At 36.3% G+C, this 25122-nt stretch overlaps 5 protein-coding genes across 11 annotated transcripts; 1 reads left to right on the forward strand and 4 right to left on the reverse strand.

Annotated features, from left to right (window-relative positions):
• The first annotated feature begins 389 nt into the window (after positions 1-389).
• Positions 390-5163, forward strand: AGL30 (AGAMOUS-like 30). 3 transcript variants are annotated; one of them, XM_023687198.2, is made up of 11 exons: positions 390-782; positions 1482-1538; positions 2631-2649; positions 2765-2829; positions 2918-2933; positions 3011-3072; positions 3162-3258; positions 3435-3482; positions 3792-3925; positions 4087-4429; positions 4760-5163. In XM_023687198.2, the coding sequence occupies exons 1-10, from the start codon at positions 598-600 to the stop codon at positions 4427-4429; spliced, it is 1026 nt and encodes a 341-aa protein (XP_023542966.1). In that variant the 5' UTR covers positions 390-597; the 3' UTR covers positions 4760-5163. The 3 variants fall into 3 exon arrangements, with proteins under 3 accessions (XP_023542966.1, XP_023542969.1, XP_023542968.1); XM_023687201.2 differs by having other exon boundaries at positions 3798-3925; XM_023687200.2 differs by having other exon boundaries at positions 2921-2933.
• A 558-nt stretch (positions 5164-5721) lies between these two features.
• On the reverse strand, positions 5722-8079 carry LOC111802732 (expansin-A1). Its single transcript, XM_023687204.2, has 4 exons — positions 7814-8079; positions 7562-7693; positions 7151-7463; positions 5722-6605 (listed from the first exon to the last, which is right to left on the reverse strand). Exons 1-4 carry the CDS (start codon positions 7890-7892, stop codon positions 6302-6304), a joined length of 828 nt encoding a protein of 275 aa, XP_023542972.2. The 5' UTR covers positions 7893-8079; the 3' UTR covers positions 5722-6301.
• Positions 8080-13537: 5458 nt separating this feature from the next.
• LOC111802729 (uncharacterized) lies at positions 13538-18253 on the reverse strand. 2 transcript variants are annotated; one of them, XM_087127115.1, is made up of 5 exons: positions 18115-18253; positions 17221-17303; positions 15900-16549; positions 14710-14750; positions 13538-14623 (listed from the first exon to the last, which is right to left on the reverse strand). In XM_087127115.1, the coding sequence occupies exons 3-5, from the start codon at positions 16285-16287 to the stop codon at positions 13745-13747; spliced, it is 1308 nt and encodes a 435-aa protein (XP_086983241.1). In that variant the 5' UTR covers positions 16288-16549; positions 17221-17303; positions 18115-18253; the 3' UTR covers positions 13538-13744. The 2 variants fall into 2 exon arrangements, with proteins under 2 accessions (XP_086983241.1, XP_023542965.2); XM_023687197.2 differs by lacking the exon at positions 18115-18253 and having other exon boundaries at positions 17221-17707.
• A 25-nt stretch (positions 18254-18278) lies between these two features.
• LOC111802731 (uncharacterized) lies at positions 18279-20802 on the reverse strand. Of its 2 annotated transcripts, none has more exons than XM_023687203.2 (6): positions 20403-20802; positions 20208-20303; positions 19902-20120; positions 19372-19468; positions 18585-18647; positions 18279-18469 (listed from the first exon to the last, which is right to left on the reverse strand). In XM_023687203.2, exons 1-6 carry the CDS (start codon positions 20685-20687, stop codon positions 18279-18281), a joined length of 951 nt encoding a protein of 316 aa, XP_023542971.2. In that variant the 5' UTR covers positions 20688-20802. The 2 variants fall into 2 exon arrangements, with proteins under 2 accessions (XP_023542971.2, XP_023542970.2); XM_023687202.2 differs by having other exon boundaries at positions 18279-18472; positions 20403-20776.
• A 160-nt stretch (positions 20803-20962) lies between these two features.
• LOC111802733 (uncharacterized) lies at positions 20963-24013 on the reverse strand. Of its 3 annotated transcripts, none has more exons than XM_023687207.2 (8): positions 23855-24012; positions 23590-23670; positions 22860-23055; positions 22399-22461; positions 22259-22306; positions 22064-22120; positions 21467-21536; positions 20963-21372 (listed from the first exon to the last, which is right to left on the reverse strand). In XM_023687207.2, the coding sequence occupies exons 3-8, from the start codon at positions 23004-23006 to the stop codon at positions 21266-21268; spliced, it is 492 nt and encodes a 163-aa protein (XP_023542975.2). In that variant the 5' UTR covers positions 23007-23055; positions 23590-23670; positions 23855-24012; the 3' UTR covers positions 20963-21265. The 3 variants fall into 3 exon arrangements, with proteins under 3 accessions (XP_023542975.2, XP_023542974.2, XP_023542976.2); XM_023687206.2 differs by having other exon boundaries at positions 23584-23670; XM_023687208.2 differs by lacking the exon at positions 23590-23670 and having other exon boundaries at positions 23860-24013.
• Between the last annotated feature and the right edge of the window lie 1109 nt (positions 24014-25122).

Genomic DNA, 25122 nt, shown 5'->3' on the forward strand with positions numbered 1-25122 from the left:
ATGCTTAAAAAATGAATGTTCTCCGTTTTTTTTTTTTTTACCAAACCCTAGTTAATCGAGTGTTCATCAACCCTAATTTTTAATCACTACAGTTAATTCAATTAGTTCGAATTACCATGACCAACTTAGATCGATCTGTATAAGATAAAAATTAGAAATTGGATGCAACTATTAAAAATAAAAATACAATTTAGTGAAAGAATTAGAGGTTTATATAATTCACCCAAAGTGTTTAATTGAATAATGTTAAAACTAAAGTTTATTGCCTCAACGGTAAATGTGTATGCTGTTAAAATAAAATGAATTGGTAACCGTACAGAATTTAGTGGTTAAAAACGGGTGGTAATTTTCCACCGCAAATGATTATGAACATGTGGTTAATACCTTCTTGCTCATCGCATCTCGTAAACAGAACCCCATCAATTTTGTAACAGAACGGAAAAGAGATACAACAAACCCTATCTCCATCGGAAGAAGATCGCGGGGGGGTTTTGGTACAATGCAATTGGAAATTCGTGGTGGAAACGAAAAGCCGATTCCAAAGGGATGTTTATTGCAGAGTGAGAAGAGGAAGAGAAGGATGATGGTTTGTGAAGAATGGGAAGAGTAAAGCTCAAGATCAAGAGGCTGGACAATACAAATGGCCGCCAAGCAACTTTCGCCAAAAGAAAGCACGGTATCATCAAGAAAGCTAATGAGTTATCCATCTTATGCGATATTGATATTATTCTTCTCATGTTTTCGCCGACTGGAAAACCTTCTCTCTGCTCTGGAAAGCGCAGGTATGCTTTTCCGTTTTAAGAAATTTCATTTTCTTTTCAAGTAAATCTGGATCATGAATAATGTATTTGCATTACCGTAATGAGATTAACCTAGTGCTGGATCATGAATGAGTAGAATGGTTGAGATTAACTTAGCATTCGATCGTGAATGAGTAGAATGGTTGAGATTAACTTAGCATTGGATCGTGAATGAGTAGAATGGTTGAGATTAACTTAGCATTGGATCGTGAATGAGTAGAATGGTTGAGATTAACTTAGCATTGGATCGTGAATGAGTAGAGAATGGTTGAGATTAACTTAGCATTGCATCGTGAATGAGTAGAGAATGATTGAGATTAACTTAGCATTGGATCGTGAATGAGCAGAATGGTTGAGATTAACTTAGCATTGGATCGTGAATGAGCAGAATGGTTGAGATTAACTTAGCATTGGATCGTGAATGAGCAGAATGGTTGAGATTAACTTAGTGAATGAGCATGAGATTAACTTAGTGAATGAGTAGAATGGTTGAGATTAACTCAGTGTTGGATCATGAATGAGTAGAATGGTTGAGATTAACTCAGTATTGGATGATGAATGGGTAGAATGGTTGAGATTAACTTACTGTTGGATGATGAATGGGTAGAATGGTTGTAATTGGTTGTTCTTCAATACATTCATAATTTGAATTCTTCTCTTTTTCCCTTCTTGTTTTTGCAGCATTGAAGAAGTGATCGCTAAGTTTGCTCAACAAACTCCCCAGGAAAGAGCCAAAAGGTAGGATCGAAACCTTGTAGTTTGTACCATAATTTAGACTGCACATTTCTTCTACCATGGTTTATCTTTTTCAATATCTTTTATAAATATATAAATAAATTATATTTATTAATTTCAATATAAAATATAAAATACTTGGATATTCAAATTCTAGTTAACAAAAATATAAATAATAACTCTAACTTAATTTTGAGCTATTTTTATTGATTTGAAATCATAATATCAACATTGACATCAATATATTATTGACCAAAAGTTGGGGGTTCAACCAAAAAGAGTTCTTAAAAAAATTAATGGATTTTGTAAATTTTATTTTATTTTCAATTGTGTGTTAATATGAAATGCCTCATGTATTGATATCTAAATGTTTAAAGAAATTAAGTTAGTGAAAAAAAAAAAGGTGTTGAAAACAAATTATTTGAGAAAAATAAAGTTGTATTTTGTGTTCTAGTATTTTCGATTTTATGTTTAGTAACACATTTTTTTGAAATCAAATTCCAACTTAAACCATATAATTGGTCAAAGGGTGTCAGATAATATAGTAATGAACCATAAAATATTTTTTATTACCAACTAGTTAATTTATGAACAATTTTGTACTAGAAGGTATATATTTAAATTTTATGCATTTAAATTTAACAAAAATAAAATAATTTTGTTACATCATGTTTATCAAAGTTTTTATTTTTTTTCTTACAGGCAATTTAAAATTTAGAATTTATTACATGAAAATGTTTTTAAAATTGGATCCAAAAACAATTTTTAAGAATAAGTCTATCAAAGGGATATGGATTCAATGGATATAAAAATATTAAATATAATCATAATTATTATCTAAAGACTTATATATGTGATTGAAGTTTATATGAGCGTAGCGCTATCGTTTCCTTCCACTCGGCATTCAAACAAGGAAGGAAAATATATAATTTAACATCGATCCCTTTTAAAGAACACTTTTTTATACGATTTGAAAATAGTTTTGAATCACTTAAATAGTGATAATAGTCGAGCAATTCATCTGAGCATCAAATATACAACTTTTGATAGGATTCATAATTGGCCACTGACATGTGTTCTCTCTGATTGGATCAGGAAATTGGAAAGCCTTGAAGTAAGTAATTTCACAATCCATTTCACTTGATTCTTTCCCCCTTTTACAGAAATCAAAATTCCAATACATACTTATCCCCATTATGCGTTTCGTCAATTTCTTTTGAATCTTCTAGGCACTGCGGAAGACTTTTAAGAAATTGGACCACGATGTCAACATACAAGATTTCCTTGGGACAAGGTACAATACACTCTGTTTAGCCTCATGGAGTTCATAATTGCGCAACAATCTTTTGATATATTTTCGTTTGTTTTTCGTTTTGTTTCAGTAGCCAAACGATTGAGGTACACACACCTTTGGACTAGCTTTATTGGTATGTACGATTTGTTTAGAACTCGTTGTTGATGATCAATAATGGCAGGATTTGGCTGGCCAAGCAAAGTTCTTACGGACTCAACTTTCTGAAGTACATCAGAGATTAAGGTCAATGGCCGCAAATGTTTTGAATCTAGTTTGTTAAGTCAACTTTTTGCTGTTCCCAAATTTTGTATTTTCTTGTTTATTCTCTGCAGCTTTTGGGGTAATCCTGAAAAGATCAACAACGTCGATCATTTGGCCCAAATGGAAGATTCGTTGAGAGAATCGCTTAATCAAGTTCGAGCGCACAAGGTATCAATCACTTCATTTCTGTTGTGGTTGGTGTTGGAGAACAATCCTTCGAATCATAGCAATTTAATTTTCATTCCTGTTTTCGTTCTTGTATGCTTGAATCTTATACGATAGAAAATAAAAAACAAGGATTTGGGATTTTAGACTTCTAATAAAAATTTCATTTATTTTGGCAGGAAAATCTACAGAAGCACCCTCCAGTGCCACTAGAGTTCGCTAATCAGGTGAAGAACGCCTCGACTAGCTCGGATATTATCAAGAGTATATATAAAAGTCCTAACCAATCAGCTCAAGTTTGTGGGTTTTTAGTAATGATGGTATTAAATTAGAAAGGAAGTCGTGCTTAAGTTTCTTCCTGACCCCATTAGTATTGTGGTCGCTTATGGCTTTTCGTTCTAAGCTACACACATACAAGCGAGGTGGGAGAGCATTAGGAATATAATAAAAGTTCTGACCTGTCAACTAATATCTCTTTTTAGTTCGGTGTAGTTTTTCTCTACTTCAAAGATTTTGTAAAATTACTTTGATTGCAGATGCAGGATGGAATGCATCTTCCTTTCGATATGAGTGTTGAGCAACAGCTTCAACAACTCCAACACTACTCTTGGATTCCCAGTGATGCTCAAAATATAGTGTTACATGATGATCCCAACTTCGCTCCCCATAGGTAAGAATGAACTCAACTATGTGTAACTTTGTGATTAGACTAAAAGCAGTGCAAGGAAGTGGAAGAAACTAGATAATTGTTTATAGTACTGTATGAATGAGCTTGTAACGTGATAATATTACAGAAAACTACTATTGAACATATTATCTTTTCTCTCTTAGGGATGTGGAGTGCTCTGCAAGTTCCTCTTTTGCTAGTTACCCTGGTTATTTCGGCACGGGTAGAAGTCCCGAGATTTCGAACTCTGGACACGAGAATGGCGTCCTCCCTGAACTAACCAGAACAGAACCTCTAAGGCCCCAGCTAGGAGGGCAAAATTCCTACATGTCTTATAATGTCAACTTTTTTAATGACCCGAGATTTCAACCAGCAGCAGAGATGAAACTACCAGTAAATCCTGTAGATTATCGTGTTAATGGGAACTACGACACCGCCCAACTCAATTGGGCTTCTTCTTCTGGCCCTTGTGCTGTTTCATTGCTAGACGATCACTTATTTCCATAAGTAAGCTTGCCCTTTTAAACTGCTTTTATCATCAGCACAATGTTTTTGAAGACGATTTTTTGTTTAGAGCATTTAAAAACTAACACTTACTTTCATTCAATCTCTTAATGCGTCAAATTTTTCTTTCTTAGCCGATTCACATATTTTGGAAAATCAAGGCTTTGTGTGTACTGTTACAGAATCATCCTTGAAAACTTGTCTGATGTATGATAGGAATCAAAAGTTTGTTCTGCTTTCTTAGTGAATGAGTGAAGGATATGAACTTTGTGGAAAGCTAGTGAGTGTTTCATTTCTTGCAGCAACTGACTGAAACTTATGAATTACATACAGTTATAGCAATGGTGGAAAAGTTGATTGTGGAGGTGTCATAGAATACAGCAAGAAGAAGCCTATAGCCTAATATACACACAATTTCAGAACTACAACCCTCTCGAGGCTGTCACCAGGCGGGCGAAGGAGGAGGCTCGGTGCTTACTCTCTCCATGAAATGATGTTTCAAGGAGTTGTTTGTTGCTTTATCCTTGTCTATCTTTTTGGCAGCTAAGGTACTGTCTTTCATTTGCTCCCGCTGACATGGAGCTGTAAATAAACATAGCAACATCATAGCATACAAGTTATAGTTAAATGTCTTCTTCAGCTCTCCAGTTAGCTGAAACAAATCCAAAATGTTTTGTAACTTATCCGTCCTATGTGATGAAGCCCATCAATAAGCAAAACATTTTTTGATTTCGTTTCTTTTATTGAATTACCACACTATCTTTGCATACTAAGTTTCTTTGGATGATTGTTGTACTCTAATGCCACAACTAAAATGTTTTGATACCCAATTGTTATAGCGGAAGTGCAAGCACAAGATCAATCGCACTCACCCACCCACAAACAAACACAAAGATTTACGTGGTTTGGAGAGAAGAAATTCTCCTACATTGAGGGGTAGCCAGGTAGCCAATCACTAAGTGTAACCAAAGTGTTTACAATTGTATCTCTCACGCTACAAAGTATCTCTCTTATAATGACTCCACGTCTCAAAACAAAAACAATGCTAGATATTAAATAAATGAGAATTATGAACCAAAATAAATGACAATACATGCATAGGGATACTTGAAACTTACAACAATGATATCACTCCCGAAGTTATACAAGTTCTATTACACGAAAAGGTCCATGGCTATGATACCAAACAATTGGCTCGAGTTTAGAGACATTCATAGCAATAGACAAGGTGACTTGAAATTTTATTTTGGGGCAGTTGTGAAGAAAGAATAACAGAGGAAGGCAGACTGAATGCATTAATACAAATAAACAGAGTAACAGAACTTTCATTACTTGAGGAAACTGAAAATTTACACTTTCAGCAACCAATAATACAATAAAACACAAGTAGCCCAGCCCAAAGCTGGTTAATGATTACAATGAACTCACAATGGTTACAACTAAGATGCAGGCGGGTGGTTAAAGCCCACCTCTGCCAACTTTTGCTTTATTAGAGCAAAAGTCAGGGTAAAAAATCACAATAAGTTGCCAGTTGAGCACCCATTCAATGCTGCAATTTAAATAGACTCCACGTCCGTTGAAGAGAGGAACAAAGCATTCCTTATAAGGGGGTGGAAACCTGTTCCTAGTACACGCGTTTTATAACCGTGAGACTGACGACAATACGTAACAGGTCAAAGCGGACGATATCTACCAGCGATGGGCTGGACTATTACATATCAAAATGATAAAAAAGAGCCTCCCAAAACAAGCCCTTTCCTCATTTTTTGACTCAAGCACTCCTATATATCTACTACTCAGTATACTTTAAGGTAAACTAAAAGAAGAAAGAATAAGAAAAGTCATAAGCTTATTTTATCTAGAGAAGGTAATGAATTAGAATTGAGCACCACTGTACGTCTGTCCAAAGGACCAGCGGGCTGGGACAACGTTGTTGGAAATGACTGTCCGACCGTCGCCGGTGGTGACCTTGAAGGACAGGCTTTGGCCATTCAGGTAGCTGTTGCTCTGCCAGTTCTGTCCCCAATTCCTTGACATTGCTTGCCAACCAGTTCTTGAACCTTTGATGGAAACTGCATGAACATCACCAGCACCACCCACGTTTGTGATGAGCACCAAGTTGAAGTAGGAGTGGCCATTGATGGTGAACCTTATCCCTCCCCTTCTCCTGCAGGGTACCCTACAAAAACAAACAAACCCCACCAAACCTGTTAAGTTAAATGTGAGAGAGAACAGAACACCGTTTATAAAAGGTATGAAAACCTCGGGAACTCTTTCCCGCGGATGAGTTTTAAAAATTTAGAGGAAAAATCTGAAAGGGAAAGCCCAAAGAAAACAATATTTGTTAGCGGTGAGCTTGAGTTGTTACAAATGGTATCAGAACTAGACATCAGAAGATGTGTCAGCGAGGAGACTGAGCCTCGAAGATTGTGTGGGAGTCCCTAAAGGGGGATTTGGTGGGGGTCCCACATCGATTGGAGAAAGGAACGAAATCCAACGAGAACCTCGGCCTCAAAGGGGGTGGATTGTGAGGATTGTGAAATCCCACGTTTAGAGAAGAACGAGACATTTTTTATAAGAGATGTGGAACTAACATAAGCTTTTTAAAAACTTGGAGTAAAAGCCCAACGAGGACACTATCGGATAGAAGTGGGCTTCGGTCGTTACAAAATACCTCGGTAAAACACACCCCCTGCACTTTAAAACTCTGTTTTCATGGCTTACCTTCTGTAGGCAACCTGCACAATTCCTGCTTTGTACTGAGCAATGTGTTGGTAGACAGGCTGAGAGAGATCAAAGTGCTGCAATGGAGGATTGCACCACCCTCCAGCGTTGTTGGGGAGGGCACTATTTGGAGGGCAGAAATTGGTGGCTGTGACCACAATGGAGCCTGGTAGGCACCATTTACGGCCACTGGTGCACCTAATCTCATAGCAAGAACCACAGCTCAACCCATTGTTAAACAGAGCCGTACTCAAAGCAGCCGTGTTTGTTCCATAGCCTTGACTGTACAAGTTGCCATACCCACAAGCCCCACCTGCACAAAATTTCAGCCATGTTTCACATTGCCCGCCAACTGTTTGTAAAAAGTCCTCAGAGAACTAACTATTAAGTAATGGCTGTTTTGGAGCATACCCATTGTCCCAGAAGCATCACTCCCACCATAGAAGGTAGCTTGAGCGCCCCTCCACCCTCCACCTGCATAGGCATCAGCAGATGAAACTATGGCATAGAAGCCTGCCAAAAACAAAAGAACAGAACCCATTCCTGCAAAAGAGAGTTCAAATTTCATTCAGCAAATCTTCTACTTCAGTTTTTTCCCATTTTCAAACGAACATTATTGCCCATGTTCACTACAAAGAGAGAGAGAGAAGGCAAGATGATTACCAGAAGAAATAATGTAAGGCAGATGAGTGAGCAAAATGTGAGAGTTTTGAAGGCAATATATAGCAATTTTGAGGGACATTGGGGCCTAAAACCACTGGGGTTCAAAAAGGAGACTTGAAAAAGAAGAAGAAAAAATAAAAAGAGGTTGTTTTTGTAAGCATTAAAGGGTGGTTTGAGGGACCAAAACGTGTGGTTTTGGAGGCTTTGGTAGTGAGATATCCAAGTGGGGCAAGGCGGTTGCTGCTCTTTTGGCTAATGAATTTTCCATAGCCATGTGCAACTAAGCATCACCTCCCCCCTCTTTTTGGCCTTTGCCGCTATCTCCCTTTCTTTTCGTTGTTTATTTCTTCAATATCTCTGCTTCACACATTTCTATATTATGATTCTATGTCTCTTCCATGTCAATCTTTTTGGGTATTAAAGGAGAATAATTTGCATCCCGTTCTACTTTACAACTCGTTCCATCGTTTGCAGCTTGATATATCATTTGTAGTTTGTAGTTTGATTCAACCCTACAACTCGTTGTACCGTTCGTAGTTTATAGTTGGATTCAACCCTACAACTTGTTTCATCGTTCGTAGTTTGCAGTTTGATTCAACCCTACAACTCGTTGCATCATTCATAGTTTGCAGTTTGGTTCAACCCTACAACTCGTTGCATCGTTCGTAGTTTTCAGTTTGATTCAATCCTACAACTCGTTCCACCATTCATATTTTATAGTTCGATTCAACCATACAACTCGTTGCATCATTCGTAGTTTGCAGTTTGATTTAACCCCACATCTCGTTCCATCGTTCATACTTTAAAATTTGATTCAACCCTACAACTGACAAAAAATGATTAATACTTCCATCTTTCATACTTTACAGTTCGATTAAACCCTACAACTCGTTCCACTGTTTGTAGTTTATAGTTTGATTCAACCCTACAACTCGTTCCACTGTTTGTAGTTTGTAGTTCGATTGTACCCTACAACTTGTTGCATCATTTGTAGTTTGCAGTTTGATTCAACCCTACAACTGGTTCCACCATTTATACTTTACAGTTCGATTAAACCCTACAACTCGTTCCACTGTTTATAGTTTGCAGTTCGATTCTACTCTACAACTCGTTGCATCATTTGTACTTTACAGTTCGATTAAACCCTACAACTCGTTCCACCATTTATACTTTACAGTTCGATTAAACCCTACAACTCGTTCACTGTTTATAGTTTGCAGTTCGATTCTACTCTACAACTCGTTGCATCATTTGTACTTTACAGTTCGATTAAACCCTACAACTCGTTCCACCATTTATACTTTATAGTTCGATTAAACCCTACAACTCGTTTGTAGTTTGAATTTCGATTTAACTCTACAACTCAATCTGAAGAGCTTATTAGAAGACGTAATCACATATGAACTTATAAAATCCCACGAAAAAAAATTAAATAATGCATTAAATATTTAAAAAAATAAAATAAAAAAAATTGTTAAAGAAAGGAGCCCACATACAGTTGAAGTATATTCTATGGTTATAAAAATAAAAATAAAATAAAAAGATATATTTGGATAGCACATGGCTGATGACATATTTTAGCTGTCTTCTACCAACCTTCAAATTTCCAACTAATGAACTTCCACCAAATAATTTCCCTTTCATAAACTTTATTTTGTGGGGTTTTTTTTCTTTCTCTTTTATCCATTAATATAATCCCGACCCATCTCAAAGATTTGAATCAAGATTTATAATCCCGATTCGACACCTAATGACCTCTACACCTCTCGATTCATTTATATACCTTTTATTTACTCGGGTGTCACAAAGGTTCAAATGAGTATAAATAAACGACAGAAGAAGATGTTCGTTAAAGTTCTACGTCGTTTGACTTGTCGACCTGTTCTCAAGAATTTATGGGCTGACGAGCCTCCATGATAAAGGGTGGACACTACTAACCAAACCAAGCTTGTTCAATTCGTTCACGTTATTCAACGTCTAATGTAGTTAGGAGGATTTAAGAAGAAGTTAATCATGATTAATGTTAAATGAAGGATTCTTCACTAATCTCAGACTTAATCCAACGGACATTATTTTTTTGGGACATAATTTGACCTTTAATTCTTAATTTCCTCAAATACGTACAAAATTGAAGCCAGTCAACTCCACGTGGCTGGTCAAACTTTTAATTGTTTCTTCTTAAAAACTTCAATATTTTGGTTATTGACTGTTCCACACCTGTCTATCTAAAATAATTGTTTTTCCCAAATAATTTCAAAAAATTTTATTTTTCTTTTTCTTGTTATAATTTATTAATTGAAACTTTATAATATGGTTATAATTTATTGGACGCTATACCCGTGACATAAATACATTAAATTTTATAAAAATATCTCGATTAATTAAAGTTTTGGAAGCTTATATATAGTCTACGTAACTTATTAGGTTATAGACTATATAATAGGCTTGACTTCGTATTCGTGAAATTTAAATTTTATGCATTATACCCAATTTATTAATTTTCTTAAAATTTAAATTTTACGTGTCATTATAGAGCTACAATTATTTCAAAATTTAAACCCGACATAAATTCTTACTAAAATGATGCAAATCTTGGTAAGTTTTTAAAAACATCGCCAATAATTCAATTTTATAAAATAAATTTCATTGGTCCACACTATTTGTGCCTAAGAGAGAATTTATGGAGCGTAGAAATTTAAATCGTCTATAACTAGCTATAACGAGTCATCGGGAACGTTTGAAACGTTTCATCTTATATAACTTGCTCGATGTATTTAGAAATATGATCATGATCGTTTAAAAATGTGTGATAGAAGGGAGATATAGCTTTGGACGATGACACGACCTATATGTGTAATTTGAGATCTATGATGTTCAAGTCAATAATTGAGCCCGATGGCAAGTATCGAGAACAAGAAATAAGTGTTGTGGACGTACTTTTGTATCTACTTGTCGTACTATAGGATAGTTTATAAAACATCGTCACAGATTCTGGGACATTAAGTATGATAAACATTATAATGTTAAACTATTACTTGATCGAGTGATTATGAGCAAATATCAAATTTTAGCATTCTCAACCGTCGACCGGCCCGTATGGAACAATAATTATGTCGTTAACTGATCCTCGTGGGGTTATGATCGTGACTTACCCTATGGGAGTTTACTATGTGGCCTTTAAGCTTAATCGATACTCGTGGCAGTTGGCTTCTCAAAGTCAATCGACGTTTTTTAAATTCGTTTCTCGATCTGTAAGCTTTTATTCTCGGTGGCTTTCGACCCGGTCGATAATTTCACACGTACAGTTACAAATGGTTAGCCTGAAATGTGTAAATTTTTATTAAATTAGTTATAGTCTTGTAGTGTAAGGTTTTCTTTATAATAATATAAATATATTTTTATATAAAATAATAATAACTTTATGGTACCGACAAATGTGGTCCCCGGGTGTTCTTAGGACAATCCAAACGGCTATTCATTTAAATAATTAATTATATATTATAGTTCTTAACAAATTTATTTTTTTAGAAATAAGAAAAAAAAGATTAATTTATAATGTAATTATTCATACTTTCATATATGAAAATTGTCAATTCATAATTTTAATATTTTCTAAAATGTTAAATTAATGAAATATTACGAAGAAAATCGAAATAAAAAAATTATATTCTCTTCTTCTCTTACTTTTCTCTATGAATGAAATATATATATATATATATAATTTTATATAAAAAAGTGAAAATATATATTTTTTATAATTATTTTTTCAGTTTCTATTTTCGAATTATATTACATCGATTTTATTTTATTTAATTTTAAACAAAAAAAAAATTAATAATTTTAAAATTCAAGAATATAATAAAAAAAATTTAAAGTTTAAGAGTATAATTAAAATCTAAAAAAATGAAAAATCGACAAGTTATTACTAAAATACTTAATTTTTTTTAATTAAAATAAAAAATAATTAGCAAAAAGAAAAGAATTAATTCGAAGAAAAAATGATTAAAAAATGAGAATCATTAGAGCCGACCCAAAATATATAAAAATAAAATTTTGTAAAAAAAAAAAAATAATAATAATAAAATAAAATAAAAGGGAATGCTTTACACCACATCAAGTTTGTCAAATTCTTTGGTATTTATATAGCAAAAGGCAAAATAAAAGAAAGTAAATAAATAAATAATAAAAGTCCATGATGAATGTGATGCTGTAAGGCACTCACCCAAAAATGCTTATCCATTCATTTTCAAATAGACCCTCTTTTTCAAACCCTAAAATTTTAATTCATGAAAAGTAAGGCCAATCCCGTGATCCGATAGGCCTCGTTCTGGCTCGATTCAAAATAGGTTAAATTGTAAGTTTAGTTCTAGATTTTAGAGTTTGGGTAAGAGAGATTTTTTTAGTTGTTAATTTTGTAGGTACGTTATAAATGTCTAATTGGTACAACGACCCATGTTCAAGATTTTGACACTTTGACTCTCACATTCTCCTGAGATATTGTGAGATTCCACGTCGATTTGAGAGTGAAACAAAACATTTCTTATAAGGATGTGGAAACCTCTCTCCAGTAGATACGTTTTAAAATCGCGAGGTTGATGATACTACAGAAAATATCTGCTAACAGTGGGCTTGAACGGTTATAAATGATATCTGGGTCAAACACTAGACAGTGTGCCAGCAAGAACACGTTCTAAACTAGTGAAATCGAGGACCAAAGTAGATAAACTTTTGAGTGATTAATCGATAATATTTGGGATAAGAGATTGGATTAAGAGAGGTTGAATGGAGAGGAGAGGGGCAACCCACATGCTCGTGTACCTTCTTTTCGTGCTTTTGCTGGATCCCAGTATATAATCTTTTCACTTTCTCATAATTACCCTCAAATTCCCTTATAAACTCATTTTTCTTCTTTCTATTCAAAGTGATAGTTCGAAAGAGTAAGAACAACGAGGATGATCAAAATTTCAATTTAGAAAGAAGAAGACAGACTAGTCAACCAAAGCAGAGGACCTCCTTGATACGAAGATCCCGTTTGGCCAATTATAAGAGTACTAAATGCGTGCTAGTGCGCTAAGAAAGAAGGAGGAGCAAAATCACTGTTGTCTCATTCCAAAATCACTCTCAAACAGTTTATCACATTGATGGATGTCATTTTCTTAATTTATGTAATCATCATCACCTTCCTCCTTAGTCGATACGGGACCCTTCGTCACATTCCTAGAAGCTTGAAAATAGTTTAGGCAATCGTTGAGTGGATTGTATCTTCTTTATGTTGGTAGGTTTGTGTGACAGCCTAAGTCTACCACTATCAAATATTGTCCGCTTTAGTTCGTTGCGTATCATTGTTAGCTTCCCGGTTTTTAAACCACATCTAGTAGAGAGAGATTCCCACACCCCATAAGAAATGTTTAATTTCTCTCTCCAACCGACGTGGGATCTCACAGTCTGTCTTCCTCTAATTCCACTGAGCTGAAAGACAAAAAAAATTGTTTAAATCCCAACGAAGCTTTCAAAAGTTCATGTGTCATATCTGAAAAAATATGAGCTAGAAAAGCATGATAATAACCTTCGTAAATCCTTAAGCCTCGAATAGTCAAATCATTCAAGACTTTAGTTTATAGGTATTAGGGTTTCCGAACTTTTATGGCCATATTCTTCAGTATCTGAAGGTATCTCAATAAATAAAAAAAAAATAATAATAAAAAAAAAAAAATAAAAAAAAAATAAAAAAAAAAACTAATTTTTTAGTTTATGTTCATCATGAAATACCACAAATCAACTATACATCAATAGATAAATGTAATACTCTAAAGAAGCTAAGATGTTACCAGCTGAAGAATTTGGAATGAACAAGCAAAAATACAGGGGAAGCTGATTCGAAAAGAAACGTTCTTAGAAACGTCTATTTTCATGGCTATCTACATATTTCAATCATCGTTTCATGCTGGGTCCAGCTGAAGTTCTTGAACAGCCAACAAATTCTTGATCAAATGGTCTTCCACTCACCAATCGTGAAGAGTATGAGCCACTTTTTCTCAACTTTCCTGGAAATTCTTTGCTTGAATTTCCCTTGAAAGAAAGGTTCTTTACACGATTTCGATTAACGAAAAGCATCGAATTTCGTGGAGGTGCATGTAAGGCACCTTCAACACAGTCCCCTACCTGAGCACAACCCCATGGCCTTGGTGGACCGTCTTCACTGGTTGAGGGTCTAGGCCTTGGTAAGGAATTTGCATTCCTCAATCTCGAATTTGCTCGTTGCTCGGGCGAATGGTCATCCTCATGTTTCAAACAAAGTGGGCAAGGTGGGTCACTTTTACGAATCTTTGGAGTAGTTTGATCCAAGCATTCAGCATGAAAAACATGTCGACATGAAAGAACGCCAGCAACTGGCATATCAGCACTTCTCACGATTCGACGTGAACTCCATGGCGATCTTTGTGAAAGAAATCTTTCACATAAACCACATCTGAAACCATCAGATTTACATGATGATCTAAAATAGATGTCTGATTCAAGTGGCTCAGATACATCAGCAAAATCAATGCTACTACTTGCACTGCTCCATTGTTGGGTGTCTCTTTGAGGAGTAGGAGAATCAAACTCAAGGAGCCCTAAATTGGTAGATTCAAAAGCTTCTCCAGGCGAGTTTTGCATAGGAATGACCAAAGGATGAATAGGTTTGGACATGAAAGAGCGACGACTCGTGAAGTTCCAATTAGAGGCTGAGCGTAACTTGACCATAGGCTCGTCACTACTGTCTGAATGTGAGAAAGTAGAGCTCCCACTGTCTGGATTTTCAGAGGTAGCCTGCAAAGTTCAATGAAAACTACTTATAATTTGCTAATTTTATGCTAATAATTGTATCAGGGAGATTACATAGAACTCAGTAGTACCTCTGCTGCAGGCCAAAAGGAAAACGTCCTCAATGAAGGATCTAGAGAACAAGTAAGACAATAGAACAGTTCAGTTGATGCAGAGCCATTATTAGCCGGAAAAACAAAACTGATTCCTATACTCATGTATGCCATGCCATTCTCAGTAATGTATATAAGCAGCAATAATCTGAAGTAAAAACTGATGGAGCATCTCGGGGCAGAGATACGAAAGGAAGTTTTCTTGTAAAAAGTTGCCACTTAATATAATCAGAATCTATAGTTCAAATCATAATATCACACTGGGGAAAGGTAAACTAATAGATCTAGCTGCTAGAGGACATGCCATGATTTGTGCTTGTCCATAAATTTCATGCAAACTTCACTCGCACGCGGGGATGAAACTAGTTGAATATAGCCAAAGGGCAGGGTGAGACTCACTAGTTTAAAATGGTATCCTTCCCTTGAAGGCATTTAAGAACTTAAACAAGAAAAATCTAATAAAATGGGAAGATAACCAAAAAAAGACTACAGATCGTTTCATCAGAGCAGACACGAGTTTGCCTCAATGGTAATGTTCGGAAGTGGGGGCTATCAGGCTCATGGGTGTGAAAGTCCAAGGACAGTTTCCATACTCTAAATTATCACATAATGATTTCCCATTGTCTATGATGGAAACGACATTCCCCCCATTCTCCCGCACATAAAGGACACTGTACATGTGAGATCCCATATCGGTTGGAGAGGAAAACAAAGCATTTATTATAAGGGTGTGGGAACCTCTCCCTAGTAGACGCGTTTTAAAACCATGAGGTTGACGGCAATACGTAACGGGCCAAAGCGGACAATATCTATTAGCAGTGGGCTTGGGCTGTTACAAAACGGTATTAGATCCAGACACCGGACGGTGTGTTGGCAAGGACGCTTGGCCCCTAAGGGGGTTGATTGTGAGATCCCACATCGGTTAGAGAGGGGAACGAAATATTCCTTATAAGGGTGTGGAAACCTCTCCCTAGCAGATGCGTTTTAAAATATGTTTGTGCGTGCAGCAAGCACACATACACTATAAGAAATGATGCTACCATGATAAGAAAGAAACATTTCTACTCATAGCAGACTACTCAATTGCCCATGAAGTTGCATATGCACCCACAATGATGACAAAAATGATACAATTACAGAAAAGCATGGTGTAGTAACAGTAATAGTACCCCTTTTGGTTGAAGTTTCATGACCATCAATATTGATTTCCTGAATTGCTGGAGGTGTCCATTGAGGGCCTTGTGAGATGTCAGATGGACTACTCAAAAACAACCCAGCACCATCAGATACAGAAGTGTGAGCATAAAGATGGTTGTTGCCCCTTATCCAGCTGCGACTTTCTTTACTATTAGATGATGTAGATGACCCATACAGTTGCACACCATCATGCCAACCATGTGGCAACCCATCAGACTGAAATTGGATATCCCATCTTGATGGAGGCGGTGAAAAGCTTGTATTTGTATGCCAGAAAGGCTCGTGAGGACCCAGAGACCAATCCCTGCTAGCTGCATTCGATCCATGTGGTCTCGCAGCCACACAACAGAGAGACCCCATTTAGCTATCAGCTTCCTTAGACCGTCTCTGCTCGTGCTCAACTCTTAAAACACAAACCAGAAATCATGCCACTTAAATTACTTTTATGTCGTATACTTCTTTATTTCAAGCTACATCGTGAAATACAGCAACATTTGGAAGCCAAAATCCACACTCTGATAAGCGAACGACACAAATGCCTTTACTCTCTCCAACAGCTAACAAGCACAGACTCTGTTATGTCCCAGAATCTCTACAAAGTCATGAGCCAACCACAGCTTAACTGCCATCAGAAAAAAAAAATTGTTGCCATAATAAGTCATAACCATATCAAGCCAACAGTAAGAAAGCGCATATGCAATTTAACGAGCACATTATGAAGTTATGAACTGCAAACAGGTAAACAACATACATTATAAGCAAAGAATCATGCAAATAGTAGACAGAACTATCGACCTCGAGCACCCCCACCCCCAAGGAAGCCCAAAAATTAAATGAAACCAGAAAATCGCCAAATAATCAAAATCAGAGGTGAACAAGCCAGCTTACAAATTCCCTGTAATTATATACATATATGTTCAACAACCATAAATGAAATCTACAGAAAAGGAAATCCAGACTTCGAAAATTGAAGGCGAAATAAACAAGAATCCACAATAATTTGACACGAAATAATTGCAGAGGTAAAAGTAAAGCACTAGAAAACGAAAACTATTCACGAAGAAAGATGGAAGGAGAAAAGAAAACGCAGAACATGGACCATGGGAAAAAGATAAAAAGAAAACGAAAAAAAGGGGGAAAAAGCTTCCACACTTACAAAAACGAACACAGAGAAACAATCATACAAAAAATTGAGCCTAAAGTTTAGGGCAGTAATCAAAACAGTTCTTCAAAGAACAAAGGACGAAATCACGCAAAGCTTCGAGGAACAAAAAGGGCCAAGAGAATGCTTACATTTTCAGAGACAGAAAAGCATCGATTCCGAAGGGAAAGCCTGAGCGACACCAATCACCGGCTGTCCGAACGGAAAGAAAACCCTAGTTTGTCGGAGACGAAGGGAGGAGAACTGTAAGCTTTGTTTGTATAAGTGCAGCCAGAAAGAAGTTAGGAACTTTTTCGCAAAGGGTGTTAAAGTTGCACGAAATTGCATTGACACCCCTTAAATATCTGAAACTTTGCAGTAAAGTCCTCACGCAATTCTTTATTTATAATTTTGGACAAGTAATATACCCTAAGTTTTGCCATTAAAGCAATCATTTGCATGCAAAACAAAAATTAAACTATTTTTTAAATTAAAAAAATACAATTATTATAATTTAATAAAATATGTATTTTTCTTTTTTAGGCTATGATTGTTGTATTTATTAGTTAGGAGATTAAATAGTACCAATAATTGCATTAATAATCAAACTCAACAACTTTGTCAAAAGTATTTATTCAATCTATATATTATTATAAGAATTCATAGGATAATTAATTATGTATAAATACATGTTGAATAGCATATTATTTATAGATATTCTAAAATAATATCACATTCTATAATTAATTCTATCATTAATTGCATATACTTTTTTATTTTTTTATTTTAATTCAGATATAAATAAATACAAAAATAGAATTAAAGATTTTTTTTTTTTATATTTTTTTTAATAAAAATTACCCATTAAATTTTTTTTTTGAAATAAATAATTTTCAAAAAATATATATATATAGAAAAATATATGTTCCTGTAAATTCACTACGCTCCCGTAAAAATAAATGAAATTTTTTGCAAATATGAAAATATGAATTAAGAGGCGAGAACGGGAACCGAAATGGAGAAGGCTTCTCTGTCTCTACTCTGACCTGACCCGACCGGTGGAAGAGATGAACGGACGAACGGGAACAGATATTGAAGCTCATGGTTGATTTATCAGTGTTTCTCCTGCTTCAAAGATGGGCCTGCAGCAAAGAAACAAAGCATAGAAGAAAAGACAATGAAAATGTGGGAACAGGTGTTCCATTTCTTGTCATCTATGAGCAACTCCATAAACTTGAGGATTTATGAAGGCAGCATTAGAGAAGGAAGCCATGTTCAGATCAACATTTGAAAACCCTGCTTCACTTATACTCTGCCCTGTCCTCCGGGTGAGGTGACATCCATCAGAAACTAACTGCTGTAGGGGATCGAGCACGTCTTGTACAAACCGAAGCACGGTTCCTTCTACATCGACATAACAACAACAACAACAATAACAAAGGTGTCCCATTGGTTATGTTATGTCTAAATAAGCGGTTTTCCTGAACCGATGAATAGGTAAGATTCGGTGTTATACCTTCTGCAGCCACGTGTTCGACGAATATGTATAGTCCATTGGGTCTCAGAACCCTCTTCACCTCTGCACACCACCAAAAGAAATGCAGCTTTTGTTGAGATTCAAGAACTCGTTTAGTCTATTTGACAGACTCTTAAGTAAAATATTAGGAATCACGGATCTCTACAATGATATGATATTGTCTACTTTGAGCATAAGCTCTCATGGCTTTGCTTTTGGTTTCTCCCAAAGGCCTCGTACGAATGGAGATAGTTTTTCTTACTTATAAACCCATGATTTTCCTCTTAATTAGCTAGCGGGGAACTACTCCTTTCAATAATCCTCAATCCTCCCATCGAACAAAGTACACTATATAGCCTCTCTTGAGGCCTATGGAGCTCTCAAATAGCCTCCCCTAATCGAGGCTCGACTCCTTCTCTGGAGCCCTCGAACAAAATACACCATTTGTTCAACACTTGAGTCACTTTTGACTACACCTTCAAGACTCACAACTTTTTTGTTCGACATTTAAGGATTATATTAACATGACTATGTTAAGGACACGACTTTGATACCATGTCAGAAATCACAGACCTCCGCAATGAATTCCTAAGCAACTATACATTGTTAAGCTATCATCAATCAAGCAATCGACAGATTTCCAAAAGGCAGAAGCAAAGTCAATCTCAGTTCTCAGATTCCGTTCTATGAAGTTGCCTATTTGAAGTTTCAGAGTTTTGGAAACATCGTTTATCTAACTAATGGATGTCAAATTCTCCACCAAACTACCATGAAAAGAAGGTATTACCCTTTAGAGTCATGTCGACATTCGACACAGAACATAAGACGAGTGTTCCAACGACAACATCGACAGAAGCATCGGGTAATGGTATAGCCTCCCCGACCTAGCCAAAGATCATAGATATCAATAAATCTATGTTTCCATAACGAGTAAACATCATTTTTCAAATATAAAACCTTGAAAGCACAACCAACTCTTACAAATTGATATCAACTTCTAGTTCTAAGGATGCATCCAATGGCTTTAATACCTCAGAAACACAACATTTCTCGTCAAACAAAGTAGGTAAAAAGGCACAAAACTTTACTGATAATGCAATGGAAGTTACCCTATCCATCAGACTTGTCAAACCAATAATGTTGAAAAAAAGGAACCCATTTGTACCAACTGGGATGTTCATGGGTCAAATAATTAACCTAAATCAGAAAGGTTTTCACATTCAAGAACAGAGACAGGGACCTGAAAATACTGCACTGCTTCTATCAATAATTCTATGAAGTTCTGTAAGGAACAGCAGAGTTCTATAAAGTGCATACCGCTTGTTTAAACTCAAAGTTATCAGCTGGCAGACCAGCATTCTGTGCTGCTTCGCGAGCATATTTCTCCATCTTGGGGTTTGGATCCACACCATAAACCTTCATACCTTCTTCCCCAGCGTAATATTTAAGGTTAGGACCCGCGCCAATTCCGATCTCCAGGACTTTCTGGGCCTTCCCTCTTAAAGTGGCAAACATCTGGGACTTGTAATCTGCAATCTAAGTATGAAGGATTGCAAAAAACGTAGAAAACAATGTTAGAAATTCATAAATTTCTAATCAATTGTAATGTAAGTTAGCTCCAACCTCCGCTTCGTACAATTTCATGCCATTAGCTAGAACAGACGCGTAGAAATCCTCGTACCAATCTGGCTTAGGAGGATGAACCCTGTTCAATATAGCCTATACACAACAAAGCTAATGAACTTTACCATCTGGGTTTTAGTAGGAAACTGGACAAGGAGAAAACCCCATCAGTGTGCTTAGAAAGAAAATACGTACAGTGTAATCAGAGGATGAATTAGAAGAAGCCATTGAAGAACTTAGAGGGAACAGAGAAGTCGCTGCTGCTTCAATGAAAAGCCTCCTTCCGCATGTACAAGAACAGTGGTTGTGGCAAAACAAGCGTGGGAATGGTGATAGTGGCTTCGGATTGGCTCCATTTGGCGCTTCTTGACTGCTCTGGCGCGCACAGTTGGAGGGCGATGGCCTTCTTGGCGTGGCTTGTAGAGGGGCATTGCGTTTGGAGAAGATGATTGAGCTTGGTGGAGAAGCGTAAAGGATCATGTTGCTTTGTGTGTGTGATTGAAGAGATATTTGTCGTTGTTATTAAAAAAAGGTAACCACGCGATTCGTGAATCAATCTAAGCATAAACCACTTGTTATCTTCTCAATTCTTATTCCAAATTTACTGGACAGACAAGAAATTAGTACAACTAACCCTTGAACGTTCAAGGCTCGGCCAGTTCTAAAATTATCCTTAACCAACTATCTTTCGATCGTCAAAGAATCGAACGGTGATAATCACTACTTAACTCAAAAGTTTTAGAACGTGCAAGAAATGCAAAATAGGAAACCTGGAGGTATAAATTCTGCATTATAACAGAAGGTATATTGGTGTATAACATATGGTATTGAATGCCCTTGAGACAGCGAAAGCTAGCTATAAGACTAAATAATTCTCGAATGCAATCTAAGGATTGAATTCATAACTTTAAAGCATAGAAAGCATTACAACGTCCCACATAGCATGATCAATCGTAACAAGTGAAGCTTAAAATTCAGCATGTTTCACTTATTGGTATCATTAAAGGACTTTAGGATGCTGCTCAGTATGAATAGATCAAGTTCTTTCGTCCAGACAGCTATTCCTTGCACGCTTTTTCCTCAGAAACGTGATCATTACAGCCACTTTCTAATGTGGGTTGCTGATCCTCTTCTGCAGCGGGGTCGACGATATTGCCTTCATGCCCTGCGGGAAGCAGAAGAATAAAGCAAAGTATTTATCATTTCCAGTCGTAAATTGGAAGACTTGGATGTAAAAAAGGAGAAAATGTGGCTCATACCTTCACCATCATCGGCATCAGCAGGAGCATAAGCCGAGCGCCTTGAACGGACTTGCTGATGTGGGGTTGGCTGATCATAACAAAAATGGTAATAAAAACATCAGCAAATACTATAAACAGCATAATCACTCCACTAAATATACGAACACAATGAACAACACATTCCATTTGAAATGGTGCTTTATTTTTTGTTCTTCTTCTTTTTCCCTCTTTTTTGCGATGAAAAGAAGCACAGGGAGAGGAAAGACAAGTCTCAAAGGAAAGCAAACCACACCAATTTAAGCAAAGACGTAATATCCTGTATGGATTCCAAGTGGTCTTTCAGATCACATCCAGGAAAGATTAGTTTGGAAGACACAATCCAGCTATGGTAATTACTGAGAGTACATTATCTTAGTAAAGTTTCAGTTGTTTTTTGGGAAGACCAATCAACTTCACATTAAACATTTGGTTTGTTTTTAGCAAGTGGGAGAATGATTAACAGCTACTAAACTATTACTAAAGATCAAAAGGCGATTTATATATTTAAAAAACACGTCAAGTATAATGAACAGACAAAGATTCCCCACTCTTTATTATTTATTAAACATCACGCACCTGCAACTTTGGCCTGAGTGCTTCGAGTGGTCCTTTAGGTTTTTGAGCACCTCCTTGCTGTTACAGAAGTCAAAGGAGGAGTAATTAGGCAAGACAGTCGCATCAAACTTGGGTCATCCAATCAAGATCGAAATTTCATCCATATCATTATATTTAGCATCCAATTAGCAGTTGTAGTAAAATCTAAAGGAGTACCTTCCCTAATGCCCAATCAGCAGAATCGAAAAAGGCACGTTCATGGTCCTAGACAAAAGGAACATTTGCAGTTGTCACCATAGAGGACTTGAATGGAAGTAAAATCCCAAAAGGGTAACTGAAAGATAACCAATAATTACTTTTGATATCAAAGGAGGCTTCTTTGGCACTATTCCTCCGTACTTCTTCTTGATGATCTCCTCCTGTTTAAAACCATTATGTCAGACTGTTACCAAACAAATTATGACAAACCTTGATGACACCACATGACCAACATGCAGTAAAAAACAGGAACAAGACAGGGAAAGAAACATTTTATCTCCTGCCTCATCAAGGCTATTTTTATTTAGCTTTTCCCCTTTATGGTCAGCTTTATGCAAAGGCAAGAAAAAGTTGCTTACAAAATCAAAAACTTTGCATAAAAATTAGAGATTTCCTAATTGAGTATTTTCATTAAAGAAATCCTTCTAAGGGGGACCTTGATGACACTGAGAAAACTGGAAATAGCAAACATTACATTTCAAACATCGATCATTTCAAAATTCTCCAATGACAGACACACACAAGAGAAGCACACCATAAATACAGAACCAGCACTAACCTCTTGCTGCTGTGAAGGCATAGGATTTTCTTCTTTCTTATCTGGGCCTGGTATTTCTTCCTCAAACTTCTCACAATGATCTTGATTTTGTGGGAGATTATCAGCAATGACTTTCTCCTTAACTTCCTCGATATTTTTTTCTGACATTGTTCCCCTTCGTTACAAAAACTATGGGCGAAGGTGAACGGTATATAAACTGCAAGTGATAAAATAAGTCAAAAGGGTGGCTCAAAAATCACTTACCTACAATCACGGACTAAAAAACCCAGTTTAAATTCCATAATCACATTCACAAGTTAAGCGCCCTTTGACAGAGAACATTTCGCACGAAAATGCTACCATTTCTAGAAAATTTAACTAAATCACATCAAGATAATTACACATACGGGTCCAAATCAATTCAAATGATATACTTACCAGAAGCCAAAATGATGTAATTGGTCCAAATGCCGGATTTTATAGAGAAGTATGACAAGTCAATTATTTCAACCAAACACGAAACGTAGGAGAAAACGACAAAGAGAAAGCCTCTTTCGTACCATTATTGACCGAAAAAAACAATGCCTCAAATTGGAATTTGGAATAAATCTTATGAGTTATGATGCTCTGTCAATCGTACAGTTTCCACAATCACCCTAAGCAAATTTACATTTTCCAGAATCGTACGTAGCAAATTAAATCACGTATTTAATCAACCCACAAAAAAGAATTTCGAATTCAAAACCTTCACCCCAGTATCATTGCTCCCATGTCCAAACAGAACTAATCCGATTCATTAATGGAGCTAAATCTAAACCAATATGAACTTCACCTGCAAGAAGTAATCATGATATTTAAATTACAAACGAACTTCCACAGACTTAAGGAAATGAATTGACAGTGCCAAAACAATAACAATCTGATAACAACGAAATCGGATTATCAGTCATTTAATTGACCATCGTTGTTCGATCTCATAATCCAAAATCCGAAGAAGGTTTAGATGAATAACTTACATTACCGGAGGCTAAGATCGCAATCGGAACTGATGAATAAATTAGAGGCGGAGGATCCGAGGACGGATCAGAAGCAAATCCGGTGTATACTGATTGTTCCGTTCCTCTGCCTAAATCCAGTGTCTTATTGAACAGTGTTTGCGTTTACCAACCAAACAAAGCCTAGAATTTACGCGAATTACATAAGATCAGAGCGCGTGGTTGGTGATGGTGTTCGTGGGCCGCACAATCTGGGCTGCTCGTCCATTGTGATTATTGGGCTTTCCATTTTGGGCCCAAGTAAATTTGTCTTTTTTTAAAACGTCAAAAATATTTAAAAATATTTTGCCTAAGAACCAAACATTAAACATTAAATAAATATGTTACTAAATATTATTATAAATTTTGGAGTTTAAATAGAAGGTTTATAAAGAACGGGTTCGTAAAAATCATATTTGGAGTCCAGTAGGTTCAAGAAGTCGAGCCTTAGAGAAAATGCTGACCTGACTATTCAATTTCGTTGGTTTCTCGAGTTTAGCAACTCCTCTCAAGTACGAGTAGGACTTTACTCTAAATATCTCCTAGACAATGTTGATTCCAAAAATACCCTTAAATTCACCTCGTTTTATTTCTTACACTACCATCCAGTATTACACTTGAGGTGACCGAAACAATTTTGAATGAATAAATATATTATTAGTTACTATTCTCGCAATTTTAGTACTTTTACGAAAAAAGCGTTTCGAGTGCAGTAGGTTTAAGAAGTCGAGCCTTAGAAACATTCTGACGTAACTAAACTTGTTGGTTTCTCGAGCTTGGCAATTCGAATTTACCCTAAATCAAACTCACACTCTAAGTATCTCCTAAACAACATTTATTCTAAAATTACCCTCAAATTCAACTCGTTTTATTCCTTACACTATCATCCATCGTTATTGTGAGATCCCACATTGGTTAGGGAGAAAAAACGAAGCACTTTTTTATAAGGGTGTGGAAATCTCTCCACGTTTTAAAAACCTTAAGAGGAAGCTCGAAAGGGAAAGCCCAAAAAGGACAGGGAGTGGTGGGCTTGGGCTATTACATATGGTATCAGAGGCAGACATTAAGTGATATGTCAACGAGGACGCTAAGCCCCAAAGAGAAATGGACACCGGACGATATGCCAACGAGGACATCGGACTCCAAAGGGGGGAAGGGTGAATTGTGAGATCCCACGTCAATTGGAGTGGAGAACGAAGCATTCTTTATAAGAATGTGGAAACCTCTCTCTAGCATACGCGTTTTAAAAA

Source organism: Cucurbita pepo, chromosome 9, assembly GCF_057944985.1.
Source record: "Cucurbita pepo subsp. pepo isolate OVF chromosome 9, ASM5794498v1, whole genome shotgun sequence".
Classification (NCBI taxonomy): Eukaryota; Viridiplantae; Streptophyta; class Magnoliopsida; order Cucurbitales; family Cucurbitaceae; genus Cucurbita; species Cucurbita pepo.

Excerpts from the sequence above, each read along its gene's own strand:
- AGL30 (XM_023687198.2), top strand. The coding sequence starts at position 598 with ATGGGAAGAGTAAAGCTCAAGATCAAGAGGCTGGACAATACAAATGGC. Across the intron at positions 783-1,481 it reads CTCTGCTCTGGAAAGCGCAG|CATTGAAGAAGTGATCGCTA; the intron begins GTATGCTTTTCC and ends TTGTTTTTGCAG. Across the intron at positions 3,926-4,086 it reads CCCAACTTCGCTCCCCATAG|GGATGTGGAGTGCTCTGCAA; the intron begins GTAAGAATGAAC and ends TTTCTCTCTTAG.
- LOC111802732 (XM_023687204.2), bottom strand. The coding sequence starts at position 7,892 with ATGTCCCTCAAAATTGCTATATATTGCCTTCAAAACTCTCACATTTTG. Across the intron at positions 7,694-7,813 it reads GCCTTACATTATTTCTTCTG|GAATGGGTTCTGTTCTTTTG; the intron begins GTAATCATCTTG and ends TCTCTTTTGCAG. Across the intron at positions 7,464-7,561 it reads TGATGCTTCTGGGACAATGG|GTGGGGCTTGTGGGTATGGC; the intron begins GTATGCTCCAAA and ends AATTTTGTGCAG.
- LOC111802729 (XM_087127115.1), bottom strand. The coding sequence starts at position 16,287 with ATGGGGTCTCTCTGTTGTGTGGCTGCGAGACCACATGGATCGAATGCA. Across the intron at positions 14,751-15,899 it reads TGAAACTTCAACCAAAAGGG|ATCCTTCATTGAGGACGTTT; the intron begins GTACTATTACTG and ends CTTGTTCTCTAG. Across the intron at positions 14,624-14,709 it reads CCTTTTGGCCTGCAGCAGAG|GCTACCTCTGAAAATCCAGA; the intron begins GTACTACTGAGT and ends TGAACTTTGCAG.
- LOC111802731 (XM_023687202.2), bottom strand. The coding sequence starts at position 20,687 with ATGATCCTTTACGCTTCTCCACCAAGCTCAATCATCTTCTCCAAACGC. Across the intron at positions 20,304-20,402 it reads ATTCATCCTCTGATTACACT|GCTATATTGAACAGGGTTCA; the intron begins GTACGTATTTTC and ends TGTTGTGTATAG. Across the intron at positions 18,648-19,371 it reads TGTCGACATGACTCTAAAGG|AGGTGAAGAGGGTTCTGAGA; the intron begins GTAATACCTTCT and ends GGTGGTGTGCAG.
- LOC111802733 (XM_023687208.2), bottom strand. The coding sequence starts at position 23,006 with ATGTCAGAAAAAAATATCGAGGAAGTTAAGGAGAAAGTCATTGCTGAT. Across the intron at positions 22,307-22,398 it reads AGCCTCCTTTGATATCAAAA|GACCATGAACGTGCCTTTTT; the intron begins GTAATTATTGGT and ends CCTTTTGTCTAG. Across the intron at positions 22,121-22,258 it reads CTGATTGGGCATTAGGGAAG|CAAGGAGGTGCTCAAAAACC; the intron begins GTACTCCTTTAG and ends CTTCTGTAACAG.